General features: G+C 39.9%; 1 protein-coding gene and 1 long non-coding RNA gene across 8 annotated transcripts in view; one reads left to right on the top strand and one right to left on the bottom strand.

The window, feature by feature from the left end:
• Positions 1-23,880, bottom strand: part of nav3 (neuron navigator 3) — a 250,609-nt gene that overhangs the window by 21,417 nt on the left and 205,312 nt on the right. For 4 of the 7 annotated variants that reach the window (XM_072377820.1, XM_072377815.1, XM_072377816.1 and 1 more), the window contains exons 13-24: positions 14,823-14,949; positions 13,763-14,069; positions 11,723-12,449; positions 10,050-10,475; positions 9,410-9,451; positions 6,522-6,679; positions 6,155-6,349; positions 5,833-5,885; positions 5,331-5,411; positions 4,943-4,966; positions 4,017-4,040; positions 3,797-3,874 (exon numbers count right to left, since the gene is read on the bottom strand). In XM_072377820.1, the coding sequence (XP_072233921.1) occupies positions 3,797-3,874; positions 4,017-4,040; positions 4,943-4,966; positions 5,331-5,411; positions 5,833-5,885; positions 6,155-6,349; positions 6,522-6,679; positions 9,410-9,451; positions 10,050-10,475; positions 11,723-12,449; positions 13,763-14,069; positions 14,823-14,949 (2,242 nt within the window). The remainder of the gene's footprint in view (positions 1-3,796; positions 3,875-4,016; positions 4,041-4,942; positions 4,967-5,330; positions 5,412-5,832; positions 5,886-6,154; positions 6,350-6,521; positions 6,680-9,409; positions 9,452-10,049; positions 10,476-11,722; positions 12,450-13,762; positions 14,070-14,822; positions 14,950-23,880) is intronic. The other 3 variants (XM_072377818.1, XM_072377817.1, XM_072377821.1) reach the window with 3 other exon arrangements.
• LOC140283151 (uncharacterized) overlaps positions 1-23,880 on the top strand; it is a 251,521-nt gene that overhangs the window by 156,929 nt on the left and 70,712 nt on the right. The gene's annotated exons all lie outside the window — the stretch shown is intronic.

Here is a 23,880-nt window from a genome sequence, read left to right as displayed (position 1 = left end):
ACACATTTTGTTACCCCAATGAGGACAACTAAGTTCAGAAAAAAAGACACACACGCACACACACACACACACAGTAGCATCCTGTGCTGCCACTTCCACTCTGCATCCCTGGATGAAACAGCTTAGGTCTCGACCTTTGAAAATGCCAACTCTTCAAACACATCTCTGTAACTCCACATCTCCTTCCAGCTCCACCTGTGAGCTCTGACTCCTCACCCCCCCAGCCCACCTGTCCACCCTGAAGGAGGCAATGATAAGACTCTAATGCATCCCAGGGACACACCATCTGTGCTATTCATGCATACTTCACCTGGCAACCCAGGCAAATCTTTTGACCCTTGTTCTGATCTTTATGTCAAGGATAGAGGTTGACAGTAGGCTAAAGCAGAGAACTACATAGAAAGAAGGCAGCGCTGCCTGATATGGCATAAAAAAGGTATACATCTGTGAAGGAATAAACTAAATAGTACATATGGAAATGAATCAAATAAAAAGAGGAAATATTGTAACTATTAATTTGTTTGCATTTATAGATTATTTTCCTATATTCTTTTCTATCACTTTATGTCTTTTGTTATTTTTCTGTAGTATTTACTTTCACAATTCCTGTACTGCTTTAGTTGTTTCTCAATAGATTTGTTTTTTTTTATATTTCTAAATAGCTTTTTCTCAGTTGCATTTGCCTTTTTGTACTGGTTTTGCTTTAAACATTTCTCAGTCTCTTGTGCTATAACTTTAGCTTTAGCTATTTTTTGTCTGTTACTTTTGTTTTTCCTACTCTTTGTGCTACTCTAAAATATCAAATTGTTTTTGCCAGCTTAAGGGCTTGAACCTACAAAGTTAAAAACATGAGGTAGTGAAGTTTACTACTACACAGATCTGCATGAGAGACTGACCCAGGATGAGCATGACATTCCTGTACATATCAATCCTTCCTTCCTTGGTAGCATGGATAACATAGACTGCATTCTCTTATACAGTCTACACAAATCCATGCAAAGTCTAACAATTTTGGAGAACAGACCTCCCTTCTTCGATCGAATGTGATTAAATGATGGAGTGTACAAAAAAGAACTGTGCTACAGCAGATATGTCTCTAACCTTTAGCCATTTTCTATGACAGCACTGAAATGTAAGTACTTTATAAGATCCATATTCAATTTCCCTTGTATGGCAAACCAAGAAAAAGATAATAAGAAATAAGAAATATTTATGCAGCGCCACAGCCAACGTGACAAGATCAGGTGACCTCTATTACTGCACATTTCCTCTGTGGCTTTATGCAGAAAAGACTGCACAAGAGATTAAATCACCCAGGAGCAGATGGGGAACATATGAGCTGCTTCTCTGCAGCCTTCAAACACTTCCTTTGCTTCTACTATTGTGATTTCAATGATTTTCAGAGTTAAATTGGAGTTAAATTATTACATACGCTGCTCTTTACACCAACAAGACAATGTTAAATATGCATTAAGCTGAAATCACTGTCAAATGGAAATGACATTTTATTTTACACACCACAGCAGACACTCATTAAAGAATAAATGGCATAAAAATTAGAAAGCAAAATGTTATAGACATAGGCCAAACAGAAAGCGACTTTAAAAACTTCTAAATAAATGATAGCCATGACCCTGGCTGTCCATATTCAAAACCAAAGAAGTCAAAAACCAACTGTTGCCACTGTAATGAGATCATAATTGCCATTCACTTTTTGTGAATTGCATCTGTTATAATAACTGGTGTATTTACAGTTAGATATAGAAATATTTTTTTATTTTACTCCTGCAACAATACATATTGACATGACAGGAATGTGTAGACTGCTTTAATTTGACAGCATTCCCATCCACATTGGAGGCAGAGTTCAGGATTTAGCTTCAGCAGGAGGTTCAACTAATATAACAAGTGTTCAAATATTTCTGGACTGTGGCAAAGAGACGAGATGATAAAATGATGCTCTGGCTCATCTTGCACACAACACGGTGAGCTGTGGCCTGTAGGTGGACAGCATGTGAGAGCTGCTGAGGCTGATATTTCCACAGTCACACTGGGAAGATAAGACAAGCTTATGCCACCAACAACCCACCCCAGCAGTTCCAGAACAACACAACCAGAGATGTGTGTGCTGTTTTTTTTTCTTAATCTCAATAGAGCTTAATAGCTCATTCAAATATTTGGTCAGATTAGGAAACAAATATGGTGAGACAGTTCTTTCTAGACTTTCTAGACTTTTATAAGTTGAATATGTAAACAGTTCCATGGACCCTGGAAAACTGAATTGTTGAAACTAATCATCCATCCATACCAGTTCAACTCTGTCTCCCAGAAATGATGTGTCCATATAACTAAACTTCAACTGCACATTGTTAATGTAGGTCAGACATGTTAATTACCTACATGCTGATATTGAATTTGTCCTTATAGATTCACTGCACAGATGTTATATTTAAGATACTTGAAAGGGGATTTTGTCAGATGATGCTGCGGTAGTGAAATCAGGATTTTATTAGAGCAGAGCGACAGAAAAAGTTAATTGTATGACATACAATCACAAAAAAGATCTATCTAAAAAAAGATTAAATATTGAAGCATGTGTGGAGCACCTCTGCCATTTGAGTAGAGTTGAGTGTTTACATGCAGGAGTTATTTGAGTCCTAACCTCATTATCTGGATGTGTTAGTTTGGGTGTTTTCATGATTTTGGTCACAAACACAATACAACAAATGTATTTTTTCTTGTGTTATATAAAAATCCTGAGTATCGTGACTACCGTATTATTGAACTTTGTCATGTTATGTTTATGTTTAGACACTTGCAGGTGTCAACTGAGGTCAACATCTACGTGCCTGACCATAGAAACTATCCAAAATGACTATCTTTAACCCCAAACCAATGTGCATTGTTGCCTCCAATTTGCCTGCAAGTTGAGGAATTTGTATGCACATCATCCACCACAACAACATAATCCGGCCTGCAATTACATGGCAATGTAATGGTGAGAACAATTTAGTGTAGTCGTTTCATCAATTGGCTTTTATGTTTCTACAACCACAATGAACTGTGAAGAAACGGTTAGTTATCGGCATGTTCACAATGCTGCAGCTGCAAACTCCCCACTGGAGCTGTGTGGCAGCTAAAGTATTTCAAAGTGAAACTCTTCTCATTTACAAACTTGACACTTTTGACGTTACTCTTCTATTTCAGATCTTATTCAAAGGGGTAATAACATTATTGTAACATAATAGTAATTTATTACTTCCCAACATGGGTTCAGTTCAATCCACAGTTTCTGTTTTACTCAGCTTTGTGATTGAAGCGTCAAACTGTGGCCCTGTCTGCCTCCATGCTTGATCAGACACTTAGTTCTGAGGGTGAATGGGGGCACTCAGATGCTGGAGTCTATCCATCTATCTGCATCTCAGCATAAAGCCTTTACCGAGGGGTTGAAGGTCTTTGTATCTCACTCTGCTTCACCCACGCATGACGCAAAAGCGACTGCGGTCACTTATCCTCATCTCCCTGCTCTCTTTCCTCATCTGTCTATATCTATTTGAGTCTCTCTGCTTTGAGGACAAAAGCTCCCGTTCTTGTTTAAACCCCACCAACTGAGAAAAAAGCAAGGAGACAATCCTTACTGCACGACTGACACAAATGGACATCCCATCAAAGGATAGAGAACAAACAACAACAAAATCAAACTAGCAAAATTCCAAGTATACCTTTAGCGACTTTGATCACAGAGAAAAGGAACCAGAAAGCCTTGCAAAGATTTCTGTGATGGAAACAAACTCACGTTGGCAGCCAGCTGAGACGTAAGGGTCGCAACCTTCTCCTGAGAAGCATCCAGCTCCCGGCGCAGCTTTCTGATTTGCTGATGGGGAAGGAGAGGGCAGAGATGAGTGATTGCCATGTACAGAGGTACTAAACTTGCAACTCCCATGCTGATAACTTTGATGAAAAAATGTTTAAAAAAACACTGGAGTGAGGTGTGAACATAAAATGTGGGGGATTACCGTGGAATTTTGGACAGTTTGGCCCTTGATTGAAAAGAAAAGAGTCAAAATTAACACTATGTTGCATGCTTGCATCAAACAGCATGAACTGATGTGGTTGGAGAGACACAGGTTTATAAGCCACAGAGCTGGTTTTCTCAAAGTTAGACAATTTTATGATTTTTATGTTTCTTCTTTCATGCTAAAGACATTTAATACATTAGTGGCACATAAAATGCATTAGAAGAACACATTTAAAAAAAATCTAGCTAAACATCACACGTGTAGTATATCATTGTTAGTCTGGACTGTCAAGAAATTCTAAACTCTCCCTATCAGGAAGGGTTAAACAATCACCACGATATATTTGCCATGACTTTTTGACCCAAAATCGACTTTAAAGCACTGATAAACAGGATATTTGAACAGGAACAGAGAAATGTGTTTCAAAACAAATCTGAAATACAAACTATAAAACTGGAAAATCAAAGAAGAATTGGTGGTAAACTGAGCAAATACAGAAATAAAAGAGCCCAAAGTTGGGGTTGCAGTATATGTATTCAACACAATCAATAGTTTTGTGCTTAGATCGCTTTTGGTTCTAAGTCGTTATAAATAAATAACACCGTTTGAGCTTTGATTGACACCTACAGGGTGCATCTGAGTACAGAGGCTGTGCAACTGAAGGACATGCAGACACAGAAAAACAGCCAGCAGGCACCTAACAGAGAGCAGAACAAGCCTTTGACATGTTGAGCTGAACTGTACATGTAGCAAAAACAAAATCTAGCAGGTGAATAGCTAAGCTAAGCTGCTCAGTGGCTGTACGGAGCAGCCTCAAGGTGTACATGTCATTAACTCTTACTCATATATATGAATGTGCTGCAGAAAAGTGCTAAAAGGAAGCAAGCAGATGGACAAAAGAACGCAGTTTTATTTGTCCTTACCTCCGAGTGTGCTTTTTCCTCGGTCTGTAAGAGAGAAACATTTGTTCATTGGATCTGTGAGACGTGTTCAGTCATGTGCTTTTTAAAAATGAATTACAGGAAAGAGCCTGAGAAGCATTTTAATGTCAAAGATGAGAAACATTATGAGGACAGTTCAACCAGAGATAAAAGGAATTCACCCAAATTGTAATCAAAGTTCTTAGATTCAAGTTAAAAGAAAAAATCTGGCGATGAAGAGGATTGAATCAGACCCAAAACAAACTGATTATTTAAACCGGAGGAAAAAACTTAATTCATCCAGGCCATAACTCTGCCACTTTCAAGTTAATAAGTTTCAACGAATAAAGAGGCAGAAGTGCATGGTAATCAGTTCTTCTTCCTTCCTCACCAAATGTGACGACTGAAGCAGAGTCTGTGCTATTGGAACCCAACAACTGTCCAGACCTGAAGCTACTCTGGGAGCATGCACCTACAAAGAGCAATGTTTTTACTTTCATAAACAGGACAAGACCAACTTACAGGGTCAGAGAAACTAAATGCAGACATTTGAATTCGGAAAATTTCAAAATATTTGCACCAAACGGGGTCAATCAGTTTTATCTTGATTTTATTATGATGCCAAAGATGAATTTGATTAATTTAAAACTATAAGGGCTCAACAATATTGTTCAAGAACACTGGTTGCTTGGTTATGAGCTGCAATGAATGTGTCCTCTTTATATATGTCCTCTTTCGAGTCCCACAAAATTTGCAGCTTTAGATTGATTTTATTTTTTACTGTGATCTCTTTAAGCAACATCCTGTTTACCACCAACCCCCGGCATAATTTGGGGTTATATATATCAAACTCATGTAGCCCACTTTTATACCTTCAGGCCTGAGTAACTTACCGCAGAGTACAGTGATGATGTGCTGGAGACCAGAGACAATGAGGAGCCATGGACTGTGAGACAGATAGAAAGGAGGCCATTAAAATATTAAGATGGAAAACCCAGGAAATATGGTTCACATACTGTTAAAAATGATTTTCATTACATATTCTAAATAAATGTAAAAATGGAAAATGTCTTTCCTTGTATCTTTACTACTGATTCTCTTAAAACAACTCTTCATGACAACTTGGACGAATTGTTTCTCTAGTTTCTCATGGCTTCTTAGCAGTAAAGTTTGGTCCTTTTCAGAGCACACTTAACATAAAACAGTGTGTCTTACCTTCATCAGTGCTGTCTCTGAAGGAACCAGAACGACTGATGGCCCGTGGTCGATCCTCCAGGGAGGTTGCGCTGCCTCCCAGTGGGTGACCCTCACCGTAGAGGTCAAAGGAGTCCTGGGCAGGGATGCTGTTAGAGCGGCTCATACTGCTGCTGCCTGGTGTCAGGTTATACTGGCTGATGGTGGTCGGGCTCACTGTGCAGAAGACAGAAGCTGTCAATATATCAACAATCTCAGGATTTTTTCATTTGAGTATGCTGTGCTGCATTGGCATTCTTTTATGCCCATATGTCAACAAAAAAGTAATTCACTGAAAATATAAAAGCACTTCTGGGTGAAACAATTTGGTAAAATCCTTTCAACTGACATAGGTTAGAGTAGTGGTATTTTCCAGCGGTGGTACAGGAAGCTCCTGGAGGAGACAGAGGGGATTGGCTACCAGTGTCCTGAAGGCCTCCTGTTGAATGTGATCTCAACCACTCCTTCCCTTCTTCGTGGGATGTCTGTCGGGAAGACGGTGGGTACCTGAAAGCGATCAAAGATACTGTAAACTCAAAGGAAAAAAGAGAGATTTTCAGGGGTTTAAGCAGTGAGGTTCTGTGCTAATGAAGCTGCAAAGGAGATGTGAGAAGATGACATAACAAACATGCAACCATATCCCTAAGACTCTTACATACATAATAACATGCAAAAGTTCAAGAGTACAACATTTCTGTTACTGTGAACAGCTGTGCAAAAGTTGGCCTTTTTTTCCAAAAGGTAAAACGCTAAAGATGACACACGTCTTTGGTATTCATATTTGTACAGATGACGCTGCACAACAGAACACCAACTCTCATGAGTGTGCTGAACCCTCCAGAAAGCATTTTGGAGTCGAACATGGATTCTAATGAACCTTTATCAGTAAACTTTCCTGATCCCAAATTTAACATAACATTTCCTGGTAATTGCCTTTTCTTTGTCACATTACACACTGAGGAAATGGATATTTCAAAATCCAGCTCTATCTTCTTACAGCCTTTACCAGCTTATCTTCCTGTTTGAAGAATGTCCTTGTGACACATAAATAAGAATGTGCAACCTCTAATGGTCATCAGAGCAACTGCATGCCCCATGAAAAAATGGCATACATGAGGGCGAAAATGATCATTTTCTGTCCCTAACTAACTAGTTTAGATTTCTAAAGCTAACCACGTGATGTTATTAACTAATGCCAAGCAGAACTGCCAGTCATGAAAGGTGACATCTGTATCATAAAAAGAATGCATTTTAGACCTAAATAACCTCAATCGATTTCTAACTGTAACTAAGTAATGTTATTGTGTAAACCCAACCATGAAGTGACAAAAGTAAAATGTTGTTGTGTTATTGTCTGAACACAGCTCAGAAGTTACATAGCAGTTGTCTTGATGGTCTCGATCTTGTGTCACACAAAGGCGTATGATTCAAAGTCCTGCCATGCTCCCTGCTCCATCCTGATAAGGATTCTGTGGCTTCTTAAATCAAAGACTTGAGAATGCAGGATGCTGTAATGGGTTGTATTGAAGAATATGAACAAACAACTTATATGGTTGTATGGATTAGAGGACTTTGTTGTTATTTTTAGAATGCTGAGCACCTTAAGGAATGCCTGGCTGCTGATTCTTGGGCAGGCTATTAGGGATTTTACTTTTCATAAAGCTTTGGATCACCTGGCCATCTCTAATGATGACTGAACAAGCAACAGACCCTGGAGCTAGTTAAGGTCTGAGACATCAGTGTAAGTTATCAAAGAGCTCAAACCTTTTGGGTGGCTAAACTTTTGCATGATTCATTTTATGCATTTTGGAGATCAGTTTATCTTATACTCACTTAACTACTCATAGTAACAGAGATGTTGATATGCAAGCTACAGTGGTTTGGGCTAGCTTCTAACTTTTGCTTGGACAAACTTTTGCAAGCTAATTAACCACACACATACACACACAGTTTAGGCTCAAAGCTGCAAAACATACACGCACAAATACACTGCCATTAATCTCTTCTCTTCCCAACTGCAAAGTAGCTCAGCAGCAGAACGCCCCCTTATCTCACACATGACAATCGGCCACATTTAATCCTCTGAGGGTGATAATTGAGTTTGCACTCATCACTTTTCAGCAGCATCTTCCTTCCAACGGCCACATTACTACGCCTGTCACATCTGACCCTGCTCTCGTTGTTCGGGTGTTTAAAAAGGTCCTGAATGATGAGACATCACAGTATTTGTCCCTCACTGCAGTTGAAATGGAACAGACTGAAATATCCAAGAGTCAGTGTGCGACTCAGTATAATTTGCAAATAAATATATAAATAAAGTGCAAACTAATCACTTATTAACAGTATGTCACTAAAGATGGCAACAATTTATGAGCTACTCTTGTAGGAAAACAGAAGCTTTTGGCATATTAGAGATGTGAACAGTCAGCCATACAAAGACACGGCATGGTAAAACTCTTGAGGACCACATCCAACAGGCATAAAATGCAGCATGAGATCAGATGCTTTCAGGCTGGAAAAGACCAAGAACCCCAGTAGCACTCTAAATGATGAACGGTTTGAAACCAGCATGCCCCATTCTATCACTTTGTTGGATCATTGTGTAAGTGGCCACAGAGGCTGCTCCCAGCACAAGTTCTCCCACCGTGATGACGAAGTTACTGTATGTATTTCTCTCCCTTCTGTTCCAGGTAAGTCTAAAACATCCATTTAACTCCTTTGCTGTTGGGAGGTTTAGGTCATTTCAGGAGCTGAGAGAGAACTGCTTTGTTATTGTGGGTGCATTTAACACATTTTGAGCTTTACATGAGATGGGAAGGTTAGGATGCACACAAAGAGGCAAACATGCAAACAAATGGAAAACACACTCCTGGTTGCCTGATCATCTGAGACGGCAATCTTCATTAGACTTCATTAGACTAGTTTACTATCTTGATTTTTCTCATAATCTTTTCTATTTTGGAAATACAAAGAGACAAAATCTAGATTCGGATTAATTATTTTAACTTAAGTTATTCTAACTCATTTTTTAAGTTTATTTGTTTGTCCCTATTTCCATTTGGAATTCATTAAATTTTTTCATTCTTTTCCGCACAACTTGAGCAGCTCCGGGAATACCTTTTGGCGCACTACTACAGATTGTGCCACATACAACACAGAAAATATGTGTCATATCTGAGAAATTGCTTTCATGCAAATACACACTCATGATCTATTACAGTTGCAAATGTGTTGTACCTCAGTCCCTTTTTAGGAAGCGTGTTTCTGTCAAGAGGCATGCTGTTAAAACACATGAATGAGACGATTAGATGAACATCAAAACAGAACGGCTCACGTTTTACAAAATCGACTTCAAATTTCACACAAAGACACACAAAATGGAGAAGACATTACATATGCATTTCAGTACAACTGACAACAAATAGAAAACACAGGTAGTATTTCAAGTTGATTGTTTCATTTTTGAGACATTCAGCCACACTAATAAAAGGAAATAAATGTGTGCCCTGCAGCTATGTTCTGTGATTTATTGCATGCGCAGTGTGTGGACAAAACAATGGACACACTGATACAGACTTCTCATGAGTATATGTGCTGGAATGATCTGAATTTGGTATTTTTCTGCCATGGCTTTAGACCAAATTGTAATATCATTATTATTATTATTATTGGTAGTTCCAAAGCCAAGCCAGAAAAAGAAACTGTGGTGGATGAATGAATATTTGCTTATCGTCACTGTTATTAATCACTGTCATGACTATTTAGTTTTCCTTGCATTGTATTTCTATGTGTTCAGGTAGAGAGAAATCTAGTTTGTCTCTGTTCTCAAATGAAACAATGAATGCGATTCATCCCAATCGTATTCTCTCTTACTCACCCCTCAGACAGGGTGGACTTGACACTGCCGGTTCGTGTAACTTTGGGCCCGTGGTGGCCCAGTGGCATATCAATGGACTCAGAGCTGGTGTGCAGACTGGTCATGCTCTGGCAGCTCAGCGTGTCCTTGCTGCCGGCTGACGAGCTACAGGCTGGCCAGGGCCGAGCGTTGGAGGGCAGGGAGAGGCCAGAGGCCGGGCTGGAAGCCAGGGAGTCAGTGCACAGGTCTGGGGTTTTACCGTACAGGGGGCTGCTACCACCACTCAGGCCACCAGCGCTGCCCAGGCTCCCTGTGCCAGAGGAGGGGGAGTCCAGACTGGCTTGCCTTGCCAGTGTGCCGTGGGGGCTGCCCAGTATTGACGGGCACTTGCCAGAGTCGGGCGTGCCCGGAGAGCTGGCCTTGCTGCTGGCTTTGGTGCCAAACAATCTGGGGGTAGAGAGGTGGGTGCAGTCATTTAGAAATGCTCAAAGGACAAGTGATGAGCACCTGCAAGCTCCATAGTGGAAAATGGACTTTGGTATACTTTGGGTTGACAAAGTGGATTGCATTGAGGTCATCTCACTGTTTATGCTGTGTATCGCTGCATTGCTCATGAGGATCTTTTATATAACTTTTAATATAAACAAGCCTCTAAAACATTCCCATAATTCACCAGAATGCCAGCTCTTTAATAGAGACAAAACACTGAGCACACTTCCCAACACATTCATCCCCTGCAGCAAGCTTCACCTTATTTTAGATTTGAACTTTAAGTAATTTGCATCAACACATCTGCTCTCACAGCTTTGCCAGTTTCACCCGTGACTTTAAACAACCTAATCTGTTAGACCACTCAACCTTGTTTGCCTCCCACATATGTTCAGACAGCCTGTTGTTCTGCTTGAGCCTGCTCCAGTCTGTCATTGCAATCTCACGCAAATTATATAGGTGACACTTCATTGAGGAAGAAGAGGCTTGAAGACATGCAGATGAAACTCGCTGGCCTGACAAATGGGATGGGACGTATGTTCAGACACGTCTGCTGAAAGAAAGCTTTAAATCAGGAATTGGCTGTCGAGAAACCACCTGTCACCTGCCTGCTCTGATCAAGACTGCTGAGATGGATTCATTTGATTTCAATCAGAAGTCATCAGCGCTTCATCTTCCAGGCAAAGAAATGTTTCATCTGCAGTGACTCATCACCTACACCAGGGAGCAATCTTTATAATGACACCCCTTAGCTGTGCAGTCAAGCATATTCTCTCAATCAACTCTTCAATGAAGGTGCTCAAATATGATTTATTAGATGTTTTACATTCATTTGGTGCATCCAAATAAATTGATGGAGATGGCAGAGAATGTTAAATCATGGTGAAACTTCACCATTATGTATGTCATCTGCAGTAAATGTCTCTGCCGACACCAGAAGCGTGAGGAGCAGCCTGCATAGGGAAAATATTACTGAGCACCAGAGACATTAATTATAAAACTAAAACCACAGTTAAACTCTGGATGTCCTGACTTCTTATGATATTTTAAAAAGACCTGAGCTTGTTGCCTCATGCTTGTTTTCCTGTTAAAACTAACAGTCACTTAATTGAAAAAGAATGCAATGAAATGGTTGATTCACGCAGAAGCACACAGTGAGAAACAAAGACACAATGGGTGCAGTAGGCATGTATTGTGTGTCTGACCTGCGAAAAGTCGGAGAAGCAATGTCTGGGTATTTGGAGCCTGGTTGCCTGAGGCCTGACTGGCCTGCCGAACTGGAGGTGGGGCTGGACTTGGGAGAGGTGGACAGTCCTGTTGCTACATCTTGCTCTGACACCGCCACTTTCTCTTTATCTGTCTGGTTGATGGTGATGGGACTGGAGCGGTCTGAACCCACTTTTCCATCCCTGCGTTTGGCACCCGCTTGTGTTGCTGCCCCACCTGCTGACTTGCCACTGACATTTGAGTCAATACTGCTGGAGCTGGAGCGATGTCCACTGCGCCCTGCTGCTACCCCACTTGAGGATTTGGCCGGTCTGGGCAGAGAGCGGTACTGCAGTGTCATTTTGGAGCCATTGCAGCTGAGCAGAATGCCGTCATCTTGAGGTTGTGAGCCATCCAGGCTGGTCTTCCGCACACCACTGATGCTTGTGCCTTTACCAAGGGCAGCTGAAGATTTAGGTGCCTTCCCCAGAGTAGCTGAGCCACTGGCCAGTGTTGCACCACTAGAAGTGATCAAGGTGCCAGTGGGACCAGGGATCTTCTTGTATCCAAAGGAGCCAGTGGTGGGTGGCCGTACAATGCCAGAGGGGGGTTTCTTGCCTTCGTCCCCACTACTCCTTCCAGCATCTGAGGGTGAGCGCTGGATGCCAGCTGAACTCTTTGAAGGTACCTTGCCCTTTTCTGAGGCCTTAGCATCATCAGTTTTGCCTGTAAATTTACATGAATAACATTTTTTTTTTGGGCAAGACCATAAATGTGCATTATATCAACATCTTCAACTAAAAGTCAATGTTATTCTAACTAATTACAGGCTTTTCTTACAAAAGATATTGAATAATGAGTACGAAAAGAACAACAGTACATTCTAAAAATCAGTGATGACTGAATTCTGTTTAGCTGCTTTGGACCTCGAGTATACCCGAGTTGTGCAGTATAGTCGAAAAAAACCCAACTTTTTATTATGTTTTCTGTAAACAACCAAATCAGAAGAATCATGGTCATGAGCTACAGGTTGGCTATCCTGTGGTTGCGGAAAATATGCCACAGTTTTTGAGAAGGCTTAAATTGAATTATACTGCATCAAAGAAACAAAACAACTAAGAAGACCTCTAAAATTGGGTGAAAAACTATCCGACACATTATCAAAACCTGGAAGGAAAGTTGTCAACCATCATTTGTAAGGAAGAAATTTCATCGGGAGAAACTGTTAAAATGATTGTGAACGGAGATTATTTAAACACATTGGTGAAATCATATAGAAGGAAATCAACAGTAAAAGTAAGGATGTTTCCACAAGCACAATGTGGAGAACTCAATGTATTCAGACTAAACAGCTGTGTAGGCTCAAGAGAACCCCTTACAAGTGAATCTAACCAAAAATGCTTCAGTTTGCTGGGGAGCATAAAGAATGGACAATGGAGCAATGGAAAAAGTCATGTGGTCTATTCCAGAGTGCATCAGGGGACAGAGAGTGGTGGATAAAGTGCTGCACCCATCATATCTAGTGCCTACCATATAATTCTATGGGGGCAGCATTATGTTCTGGGGTTACTTCAGGTAGACCAGTTGAGGTTAAGAAATGTTATGTGCTCAAAAAAAAAAAAAAAGTGAAGGACATTGACATAGGCTGTTCACGCCCCCCCTCCAGCGCACAGTTTATATTAATCAGTTATTAAGGCTGTATAAAAATATTTGAGCAATGCTTTGAGCTTTGTGGCCTCAAGTAATTGTGGAATGGGATTATTCCTTTCACTTCATAAGAATAGCTCAGTATTTTCCGATGCTAAAAGACGTATTGAGGCATTTCATTAGCATACAGAGATTAATACCAGCTCTTATGCTGTCAGCACTTCCAGATCATTTCACTCATTTAGGAACCTTCTAAGGAAAATCAGTAAATATCTGCTAGAAAAACTGCAAGTCAGTGTTCGCTGATAATGCATCCAGTCACTTCAGTTGGAGTACTTATTTCTCCATACTTATTCTGGTTAAACATAAAGAAGGTGTTTTACGTGTCCTACCTGGTGTTTTGATGGCAGCGGAGGTACTCTTGGTCCTGGGTGGTGTAATGCCCACCTGGGCTGTCATACCCCTTCTCCATGAACCCGTTTGGGACATCTGGGCCAGGGCGGCCGCTTTCTGACCGGTATCCTCATATTGACCCTGGGTTTGGGAGGAAGAGGAGGAGGAAGGCTTCCAGCGGGAGGAGCTACTACTAGGATCCATGCTTGTGTCCAGCTCCTCCTCCACCTTCTTTAGGTCTTCAGCTCCGGCCCAACTGCTGCTCACCTCCTGCTCGGCATGCTTGGATCTACTTCCTTTCTGGGACTGTGGAGGAGCAATGGTGGACATCAAAGACAGCATGTGCACTAGTTAATAGATAATTTAGTGAAGTAACTAAAAACATTGATAGGGTATCTCTTCATTTTGGAGCATACTGAAATTAATTCAAACCTAACAGGTAGAACATCAATCATTAAGCTGTTTAGAAAATAGATAGTTTAAGCTGTTAACTTAAACTTGAAAAAAATATTTAAACACTATCTTCATAAAGCAAAGTAAGTGCCTGTACGAGCAGAGCAGCAGGGTGTGCGTCTGTGTGTAAAGCTGCAGCTATCTTTGGAAGCACCGATGTACAGATCTCTGCTTTTGGTAAGCATTCAAACACACCCACCCACATGAACACAAAGAACAGTGATAACCAGCCTACCTTGACAGATGGTCAGTCTCCCTAGCAACACCACAGTCTCTTAAGAGCCCAGTCTGTTGAGTATTTCATGAGGAGCCAAAGATACTTGGCAGAATAAAAGAAAAGTCTCTGAGGAGAGCTAAGTATTGGTCTTGCAGTTATTTTCCTCAGCTTTCAGAACTGACTTGTAGACTTGCTTTGGATTCAAGCTAAACTAGCAAACTCGACATTTGTTATGAGACAAATTATTATTTGTGTGTGGATAAAATCAAACATCTTTTAAGACCATCTGTGCCTAAAATGCAATTATTTAAACCAAATCCCACCACAGAGATGCCACCAGCATGACTAAACAACTAAAGGAGGCATACTAAATGACTGTGTGCCCTCACCTGGCTTGCTTTGCTTTTGCGTGATGAGGAGGCGGTGGCGGCGTATGCGGGTGTGTTCAGATCATCAGTACTAATGTTGTCCAATGTGTCGCTGAGGCCGCTGCTCACCGAGCTGCTGTCGTCCCAACTACAGAAGGAGAGGAACAGACTGAATAAGTTCACCAAGTAGGCAGTAATATTTGTAAAGTTACTGTATGTTCACTTTAGATCAACAGTGTTTTTCTCACTTTACACACAGCGTTCTGCGGTTTAAAAACATACACATGCATGCGCACCATCTGCTCCCACCATCTTTTTACTTCCATTAAACTTTTTCTCAATGTCAGTAAGAATGAAGGAGATATGCTGATTTGAAGATCTTCTGTGATCAGCTAATTTGTCTCATCAAACAGTTTTGGCCTCAGTGAACGTCACTCTATGAGTTCTGTTTTGGTGGTAAAAAAGAAAAGCCACTGGCTCACTTTCATTTTTTTGTGTGTGAATGAATAAATAGATTTTCATTCCAGCTGATGTTTCAAATGTACTTCCACAGCACTTCTTTATATTCCTTGCCATCAGAAATAACAAATCACCTCAAATAATTACACATTACCTCTTCTTTGCTTCCATTCTCCTCTCTCATGCACATATCTGCACACTCAAAGCAAATACCACAGATATGACAGCTCCAACAGACGTGCACAATACTTGTAGGAATTAGCTGGTTTCCATGCCAACATGTCTTTCTCATCTACAGCTGATTTTCCCTTTGTGTTTGTGCCTGATAATGGAAGACATCCATCTTTAATATAAGTGATGAATCCAAGCAAACATCTAAAGTTTCATTTAAAAACAAAAAGAAGAGAACATTGGATGCAGACACAGTCAGTACAAAACAGGATGACTGTTCACACAACCAAACCACACTGTGATAAGCATCATAAAATGGACCATGAACAAAAACATTAATCTAAAATTATTTGAAAAGAAACCGCTTCCAGGAGCTAATTAAACTTTTTCAACAAGTCCACTCAGACACGTCATCTATAATTCATCGCTCATGATGAAACCTGAAGGCAGGCTGAAAAAGAGAGAATAATGACTCAATTTTAAAGGTGGTCAGAAGAAGAGGGGATGAAAGGAAAGAAAGGTAGCCATCCAGCAAAGATAACGGTGTTATTGATTTTCACAAGTTTTTTTGGAAAACTAATTATTGTAAGAGTTACTGTGTTTAACATTAACAAATCTAAAACATTTTAAGTGACAAAAGATTGATGCTACAAGCAAAAGTTCAGATATGGTGAGTGCACCTGTAATGAATGCAGTGGTGAGCAGACACCTGCAACCCAGTTGTCCATTGGTGCAGTGCAAAATTGATTTAATGATCTGACAGATTTAAAATGAGCTGCATTTATATTCACAGCCAAAATCTGACCAGGACGCAACGAAGTGCAGGCTTTGTTTTAGATTGACTACTGCAGCCAAATAGAACATGTTCAACTTCAAAATGTATAGCATCCAATTTCTTTCAGTTCTTTGTGGGTAAAAGGTGTTTTGTTTAGAAAAGCACAAAAGCAGACAGATAATAGACCTTGCTTTTGAACATCATTGCCAATTTCTCATTTTGTTGTCTCAATCTGTCATTTTCCTTTAATTCAAAGCCATCATTGGAAAAGCACCTCAGAGATGAAGATTTAAAGCGGGGCAGACGCTTTTCATATGAAAATAAATGGTGTCTCAGAGGTGAGTCTGAGCTTTGCTCGCAGAAACCCACAGCTTTAGAATTGCTTTTTGAGTAGAGGAAAATGAAAGGGCTGTAAAGCATTGTGAGGGGTTTTTATGGAATCAATTAGAAATCAAATCAAGTGTCTGAGTGACTGTTTTTTATGCAAACATCGGGCTTTGCAAACAAAGAATAATTATAGCTGCTTCGCTTTAATCAATTCCTTTCATCTGCACTTAAAGTGAAGTGCAGCACAATCTGATGTCAGATGACTTCAATAGTTCCAATGTCACTAAGTGTCCAGGTTAAAAGTGAGCGACTGCCAGGTCACCTTCATATTTGGATTTCATGTTTCCCCTTAGCTCAGAGCTGCTTGTCTCAGAAATGTCAGAAATGACAGGAGAGCTGTACTCTGCTGCTTCCTCTGAGACTGGCCTTCAATGCCTGACAGACTACAGGGACTGGCAGAGACAATTCTAATGTTCCCAACACAATGATTCAGTCAAAGAATTAAAACAAAGAAAAGAAAACACACACAAAATCTCCAAATGTATTATGTGGAGTAAATATATTGGTTCAGGGAGCAGTGAAAGTGTCAGCTTCTTAGACAGAAATTTGTTTATAAGAGAATACGAGAGGCTTTAACTGAGATTAAAAACACAAATTGATTTTATGTGTGATGGTTGCTCCTGATGCCTAAATGCACCCCAAATTAATTAATTTCTATTAATTTCTTCCAGGCTAATAGATAAATTGAGCTTGAGCGCATCAAGAGTGACACATTTACTGGGGTAACCCTAACTGGGGAATGGTGGGACACCGCTGAGGGCATGTGCTGAAGTCTATCACCATAATGTTTGAAGGCAGATGGCTTCTAAGAAGCTCATTGACTTCCAATTCTTATCTAAACATTAGAATAATCTCGAAGTGTCCCCCTGGCTACAACAGATTGCTCTTTCATCCTGCAGTGGCCTGTCTATTACAAAATTTCAATTTTCTTTTCTGGAGAATTAGTGTGAAGAGTGGGTGAGATGATTAAAACAAATTCCTCGTATCTTTTCCTTTTGAGTAACACAATGAGTCACGCTAAATGGTTCTTGCTATAATTTTCTGTTGCCCTTTAGCTTTTACGTTTACTTGTTGAATTTAGAGTGGTTCTTTAGGAAATCCATGTTGCTCCACAGAGTGTGCAAATGAACAAAAGCAAAACCTTGAATTGAAATGTTGTCAGTTGACAGATCAAATTATCTAGAGGGACAACTTTTAGGAAAGCTGAATCCATTTTGACTCTTACCTACTTGTACCTACTTTGCGGACAGTTAATTCCACTTGACTGTTTATGCTTTAATTTTAACAAGGTGTAAGGTTTACTTTTGGTTTCACTCACTATTTATTTAGGTTTAGGCACAAACTGTTTGGCTCGGTATAACAAATAAGACAAATTGGTTAAGTTTAGGAAGTTAAAACTCATTAGTAAAGTTTAGGAAATAGTTGAAGTCTGGTTATAAACATACCAGTTCACAATGTTTATTTGGCATATAAAAAAAGACGCATTATGTCTTTATCCTGTGCTGAACTCGCACTAAAGCTCTCCCTCTGTTGATTTGGCGGTCAAAGGATTGCGACAAACTGCTAGCATGCACTGCTGACCTTGTGATGATTGGTTGAAAAGTGAGTAAGTAAAGAAAAAAAAAGATCTTGAACTATCAAAGACAACAACTGCGAAAGTCTTGTAAAACTAATGTTTTTGAATTATGCTAAAAGTTATCAACATTTGATCATCAATAATCATCCAGTATTTAATCTTAGCAGATTTGGTCATATATTTATATCATTTAACCAAACCATGACAGAGACAGAAAATGGGCGCTTAAAGCATGCAGTTAGATAATAGAAGAGGTAATGGTATTGATCAGAATCCCGATATAAAGTACCCTGCAGATAGCTTGGAGAAAAGTTATTACTGCAGCTTCAGTGCTCCAGCTGCTCCAGTAGAGATGCTCAGTGATCAGAAAGAAATGACTGTGCGAATATAAAGTTGTGGATTGTTGGAGAATGGACTCCTAAAAATTTCCTCGGATTAAGTGTTGATAAACCAAACAACAAAGAGATTAATTACTCTCCTTCTTTTGAGTTCCTGACTGTAATAAAATGAATATTTTATCATGCCTTCTCTCTGGATCAGCTCTGATTGCTCTGTGGTTAACCAAGCTCCTCCTCTCAGACCTGCACGCTTTCACATGCACGTTACCACATCTCTTATGGGAGGAGGGGAGCGCTCAAAAATGGCACAGGCAAACTCAACAACCCCACAGCAGGGCAGACAGGCCGCACTGTTTTGTCATAACCTCTTAAATTAACTATGGCAACAATGTAGAGTCCGGAACGCTTGTGAGGGCATCACTACGGAGGATATTGAGGAATATACCATACATTGTTATCATCAACTTGAAAACACTCAATTTCACTCAAAATGATTCAGTTAATTGGACAAACAGACCAATCATGCATTCAACTGTAATGTCCTACATAGTGCAACTTGTTTTCTTTAAGTCCATACCAGAGTGGTAAGGAATTTAATGACAGTTTGCGCTATAATAAGCTCTAACCTGTTTGCAAATTCCTGATCTGTGCAGTGGAAATCTCTGAATGCAAATCTACGAGACAGTCCCTCCTCTTCCACATCAGATACCTTTAGCAAAGCTCTTGCTAACCCAAAAGAGGCTTGAGTAAAGGTCCTTATGGACCAAAAACACTTATTGGCTGGAGGATGTGACATAAATGAGGGAAACTGATTTCATTTTCATTGTATCCTATTGGAACTCTTTGATTCTCAGCAGCTACGTCAGAGCTGTGAATGCATTGCTGCATTACTAACATGATCTCATGCAATATTCAATACACCGAGTCTTGTTCTGGCAACAGTCAAAAAAGGGAAATGCGATTAGCAGCATGAACAAAGGATGACACTGCTGATTCCATTACATGAGAGAGAAAAATGAGACTTTGATGACAGGATTAATAAATATTTGGGGGAATGATGGTGAGGCTTGTTGAAGTGGGATCATGGAAGAAAGCAACTCTTCCTCAGAGGAGCTCTTACATAACAAAACTGAGAAAAAAATCCCATGTAGTGGTATTTGAAGACAGAAAGGTGCTTTTTCCAGCCACAACAATCCAGTTTACAATCCACTTTTCTTCACTCTTTGATCCTTAACCTTTTAGCTGATATTTTTGTACAACAACTTTTCTTTCTTTTTTTCAGTTTGAAGTACAGAGAAGCGTGTCATGATGATACTGTGAAAAGAAGTACACTTCATTCATTTTACTGTAAAGTGAAATTGCTCATGATGTCTGTATCATGACATCATCAGTGTAGCACACAACATCATAGTTGGTTAAAGAGTTCAATAACAAATTAAACTTGTTGAATCATGTTAAGTCAAAAAGTCAAAAATGACTATAAATCTGTACAGACTGCAAAGTCAAGTCCTCAGAGGAAAAAAACAACCACAGTACAGTAGCAGAAGGCTCTACTCCTCTTTTTCTCGGACCAAGTTAATACCTTTGAACAACAGTAATTACAAACACCAAGACATCCCTGTAACTACACTTCCAGCCTCAGTATGTCAGAGCTGGCAATACGTTCTCTTTCTCCTCTGATGGAGAACAGCCTATTGTCTACAGCATCCAAACAGAGGACACAGTTTTTAGTTTTGCTATCAACTCACCTGTTATACGATGGTTTCTGCCACTCTTCTTCCACAGCAGTGTCTCGCTTTAATCTGCCTTCTGCCCCGAGACTACCACAAGAATCAAAGCCCTACCTGGTAGAGAAGCTAGAAACTGTGGCTTGACTGGGAGTCAAAAGAGGAAATGGAAATGAGAAAGAAAGGAAGAAAGGACTCTCTCAGTCCTCCACTTCTACCTACTGCGACTGCCAGCTCCCCCTCCCTGCTCTTTGCCTCCCCTCCCGACCAGGATGGGCCTGACAGCCGTCAGAGAGGTAATCAGACATGTCGTCAGCAGCGGGTTGCACAGGGTTAATTAAAGGAGGATGACAAAGCAGAATAGAGCCAAATCAAAGAGGAAGCTGAATGAGAGCTGACTGTGTTTTGTCTTTGGTTGAAGCTTCTGACTGGAAGCAATCTCATGCATAATACGTGAAACACTGTCAGCTTGTGTTGGGACATATTCACACATTTGTTACTCTTCTCCAGAAAAAAATGCAGCTTATTTTAAATGTATGTACAATAAATGCTGCTTGGATATCTCTTCTAAGAGATCTCAAACCATCTGAACCACTCTGATTTACCATTTTCTTTTATTATCTTATTCACTGCTCATGTTGCCAATGATTTATTCTCATTACAATCAAATCCAACCAATTCAATCTCTGAGCAAAAGCAGCATCACTTTTTCAAAATGAAAATCCATGAATTACAATGAGGACATGTCAGGGAGTGTGGAATCTAACTCGATTCATCTCAACACAACTCAATTAAAGGAAGGAACAGAGTGACCTTGGAGGAATAAGCTCAAAAGGTATCTGTTGGCAAGCAATGACAAACAGCAGGACGTCAGCAGTGACTGACTGCGCTGGTAAAGACGTCCAGGCTTCCTACTGCAATGCAGTCAAAGATGACAACAGACTTTTTAGCCGTGTGGGCTTTACAGCAGGCCTGATAAGTATGGTGGAGTTTGCTTCAGTCTATGGCAAAGAAAGAAACTCACAAACCACAGGCAGTCAAACCACCAACCTCCTTCCTCAGTGACCTGAAGGAGATCAAATCAGTACAGCATGTTTTCAGCCTTTAGACAAACATTAGTTCATGTGAGGGTTAGTCAGCATTTCTGTGTTCTCCCCAAAGATGTCAGAAACAAACGTCACAATAAAGCCATGTCAAAATGTACTGATAGGACACTGAGCTTTGAAGTACAACTAAAATATCTGGTTAAGTCATCAACTGATAAGTTGCTCTATAGACAAGACACCAATTTGCAGGTTTCCTCAAAGCACATTGAGTGTCTTTGGGTTTTGTCTGTTGGAAAAAAAATCCGGAAAACAAAACAAATTCATCACATTGGGTTTAAGGAAAATGTGTTTTCTGAATTTAGATTGGCACTTTTTTCTCTTCACAATACTTTGGCAAGTCTGCAAGTTGGGGCAAAAGGAAGCAGATGGTCACCAATCCTGGCATGAGGACATGTTTGGAGGCGATGGGTGGGGTAACAACCATCTTACGGTCACTGAGCAGTGTGGCCCTGCTCCATCTGACAGATGATCTGGCAAACCAAGCAGCCTCTACAGTTCTGGGACAAGAAATTGTTTCTCTTTCTAGGAGTTGTGGCACACAACTTGATGGATAGTGGCAGCACAATGGCAGCTCTCTCATGCCTCTCAGGAGGGCTTGAGCCTGACCACCACAGATCTCGTCACGTGTCATGAATCACTGTCTCTCCAGACTTGACAGGGTTCCCACTTTTAACTGACTGATGTTTGTCCAGACATATAATTCAAGCAGTACATCTAGATTTAACTAATGATCAAAATAATTGTTCTTACCATTAAAATTGAAATATCTAATCTGGGTGAAAACAATTCAGAATTTATGCAGTTTTATAAATGTTGATTTTCTGTAATTGTGCCATCACACTCATCATTTAACAAGATTACATTTTCATAATCCACAACAGAGTCAGGCTCCATGGCAGCAAAGTGAATTACCAATGATAGAAGCTTTGTTGATTCTTATCTTCACAAACTTATTAGGCCTGTCAGCTGATGAATGGAGTCGTATCCTTGGATATTCTAAACCAAATAAACCAATAAAGCCAAATCAGAAGCTCTTTGGTCTATTTATCGATTTTTGAGAAGCCACCCCTGAATAAGTCATAACTCCATTGGCAGAATGACTGTCCCACCTTTCATATTACACAGAGTACCATCTCTGTAGTCATTTTCCAATATACAAATGAATAAATATAAGCCACTTTAGTGTCTGTCATTTGTAGCTTCTGCTGCACAGAAATATTCACAACATATGACAAAACTGTTTTACAAAGTCTGTTTTTCGTAAATCTAAACTTCAAAATCTACTAATTAAACATGGCTCGCAATAGACCGCTTTACCAATGCAGCCACAGAATTGTGAAACAGCAAAATGTGATGCTTTCATTTCAAGGTTGTATTTCATTTCACAACAACGTTTAACAAAGACATTCAGTCTATTCCAAATCCAAGTAAACTCTCAGGGGGACAAGCTCTGCCTAAACAACCAAACCCGCTGCATACTGCACTGTTCCTCTGTAAACACTCGACTATTTAACTAGGTGAACTTATTCATTTCTAAGTTTCAAATCATGTGATTTGTGATCATGTGACTCATCAAATCAGTTCATATCGTGTCATACTGTTCATGCTTCAGCTATGACCATTCAGAACATTTATTATTTACTATGGATGGGTGTCTTATGTCACTTTTGCATCACTTTAAGGTGAATCATCATGAGGGCATTACGGTTTACCATAAATCACATGCAGTCAGGCAGTTTGTATTAACAGAAAGTAGCACATTACATACAGGTAATGGAAAGTACCAAACTGTGAACATTACAGCTGAGAGATCATGAAAGTTTTACTCAAGAAGTAAGGAACTAAAAAATATATGTTGATTGAAGTGAGGGAACAGTTCCTTGCTCTCATATAAAACACGACCAGTATTGGAGGCTCGGATGAACTCTGTGTGTTTTTAAAGTATTTAAAAGTTGGCCATATGGGACGTGTCATCAATTGGATAAATACACAGGCAACTCTGACCCCACTCAACATTATATCTTCGGTCTTGTCATCCTAAGGTCAATCTAGCTGTTGCCAATCACCTATTGGACTGGCTCAACTGAGTGTGTGTGCTGCTTTTGTTGGTTGTCTTTTTACATACAAACCTCACTGCAGTTTGCCTCAAACAAGTAAAACTCTTCAATAATTCAATATCTTGTGAATTATTTCCTAATAGTGGCTACTACATAACTATTAGTAAACAGTATCTGTTAAGTGAAAAAAAGCTCATCAAAATGATCAATTTCATATCTTAGTAAGGTGTAAATGAAACATTTTTGTTTCAGTCAGATGTTTCATGCCTTTATGCTCGGTAATATAACTTGCTGCTGGCTACAGCTTCCTGTTTACTATACCACAATGAGTTATTAACACAGAACTCTCAAACCTAGGGCAGTTCACCCAGTGAAATATGTGTCTCACTTTCAATAGAAAATAGAAATCCCTTAACATACATCAGTCTTGAAAATGCTATTTTAATTGTATCATCTCAAATTTTGGCATCAATGAAATACTGA

The sequence above is a fragment of the Leuresthes tenuis genome, unplaced genomic scaffold (assembly GCF_036924035.1).
Source record: "Leuresthes tenuis unplaced genomic scaffold, fLeuTen1.0.hap1 SCAF_23, whole genome shotgun sequence".
NCBI lineage: Eukaryota > Metazoa > Chordata > Actinopteri > Atheriniformes > Atherinopsidae > Leuresthes > Leuresthes tenuis.
This window is presented reverse-complemented; position numbering and strand designations above follow the sequence as displayed.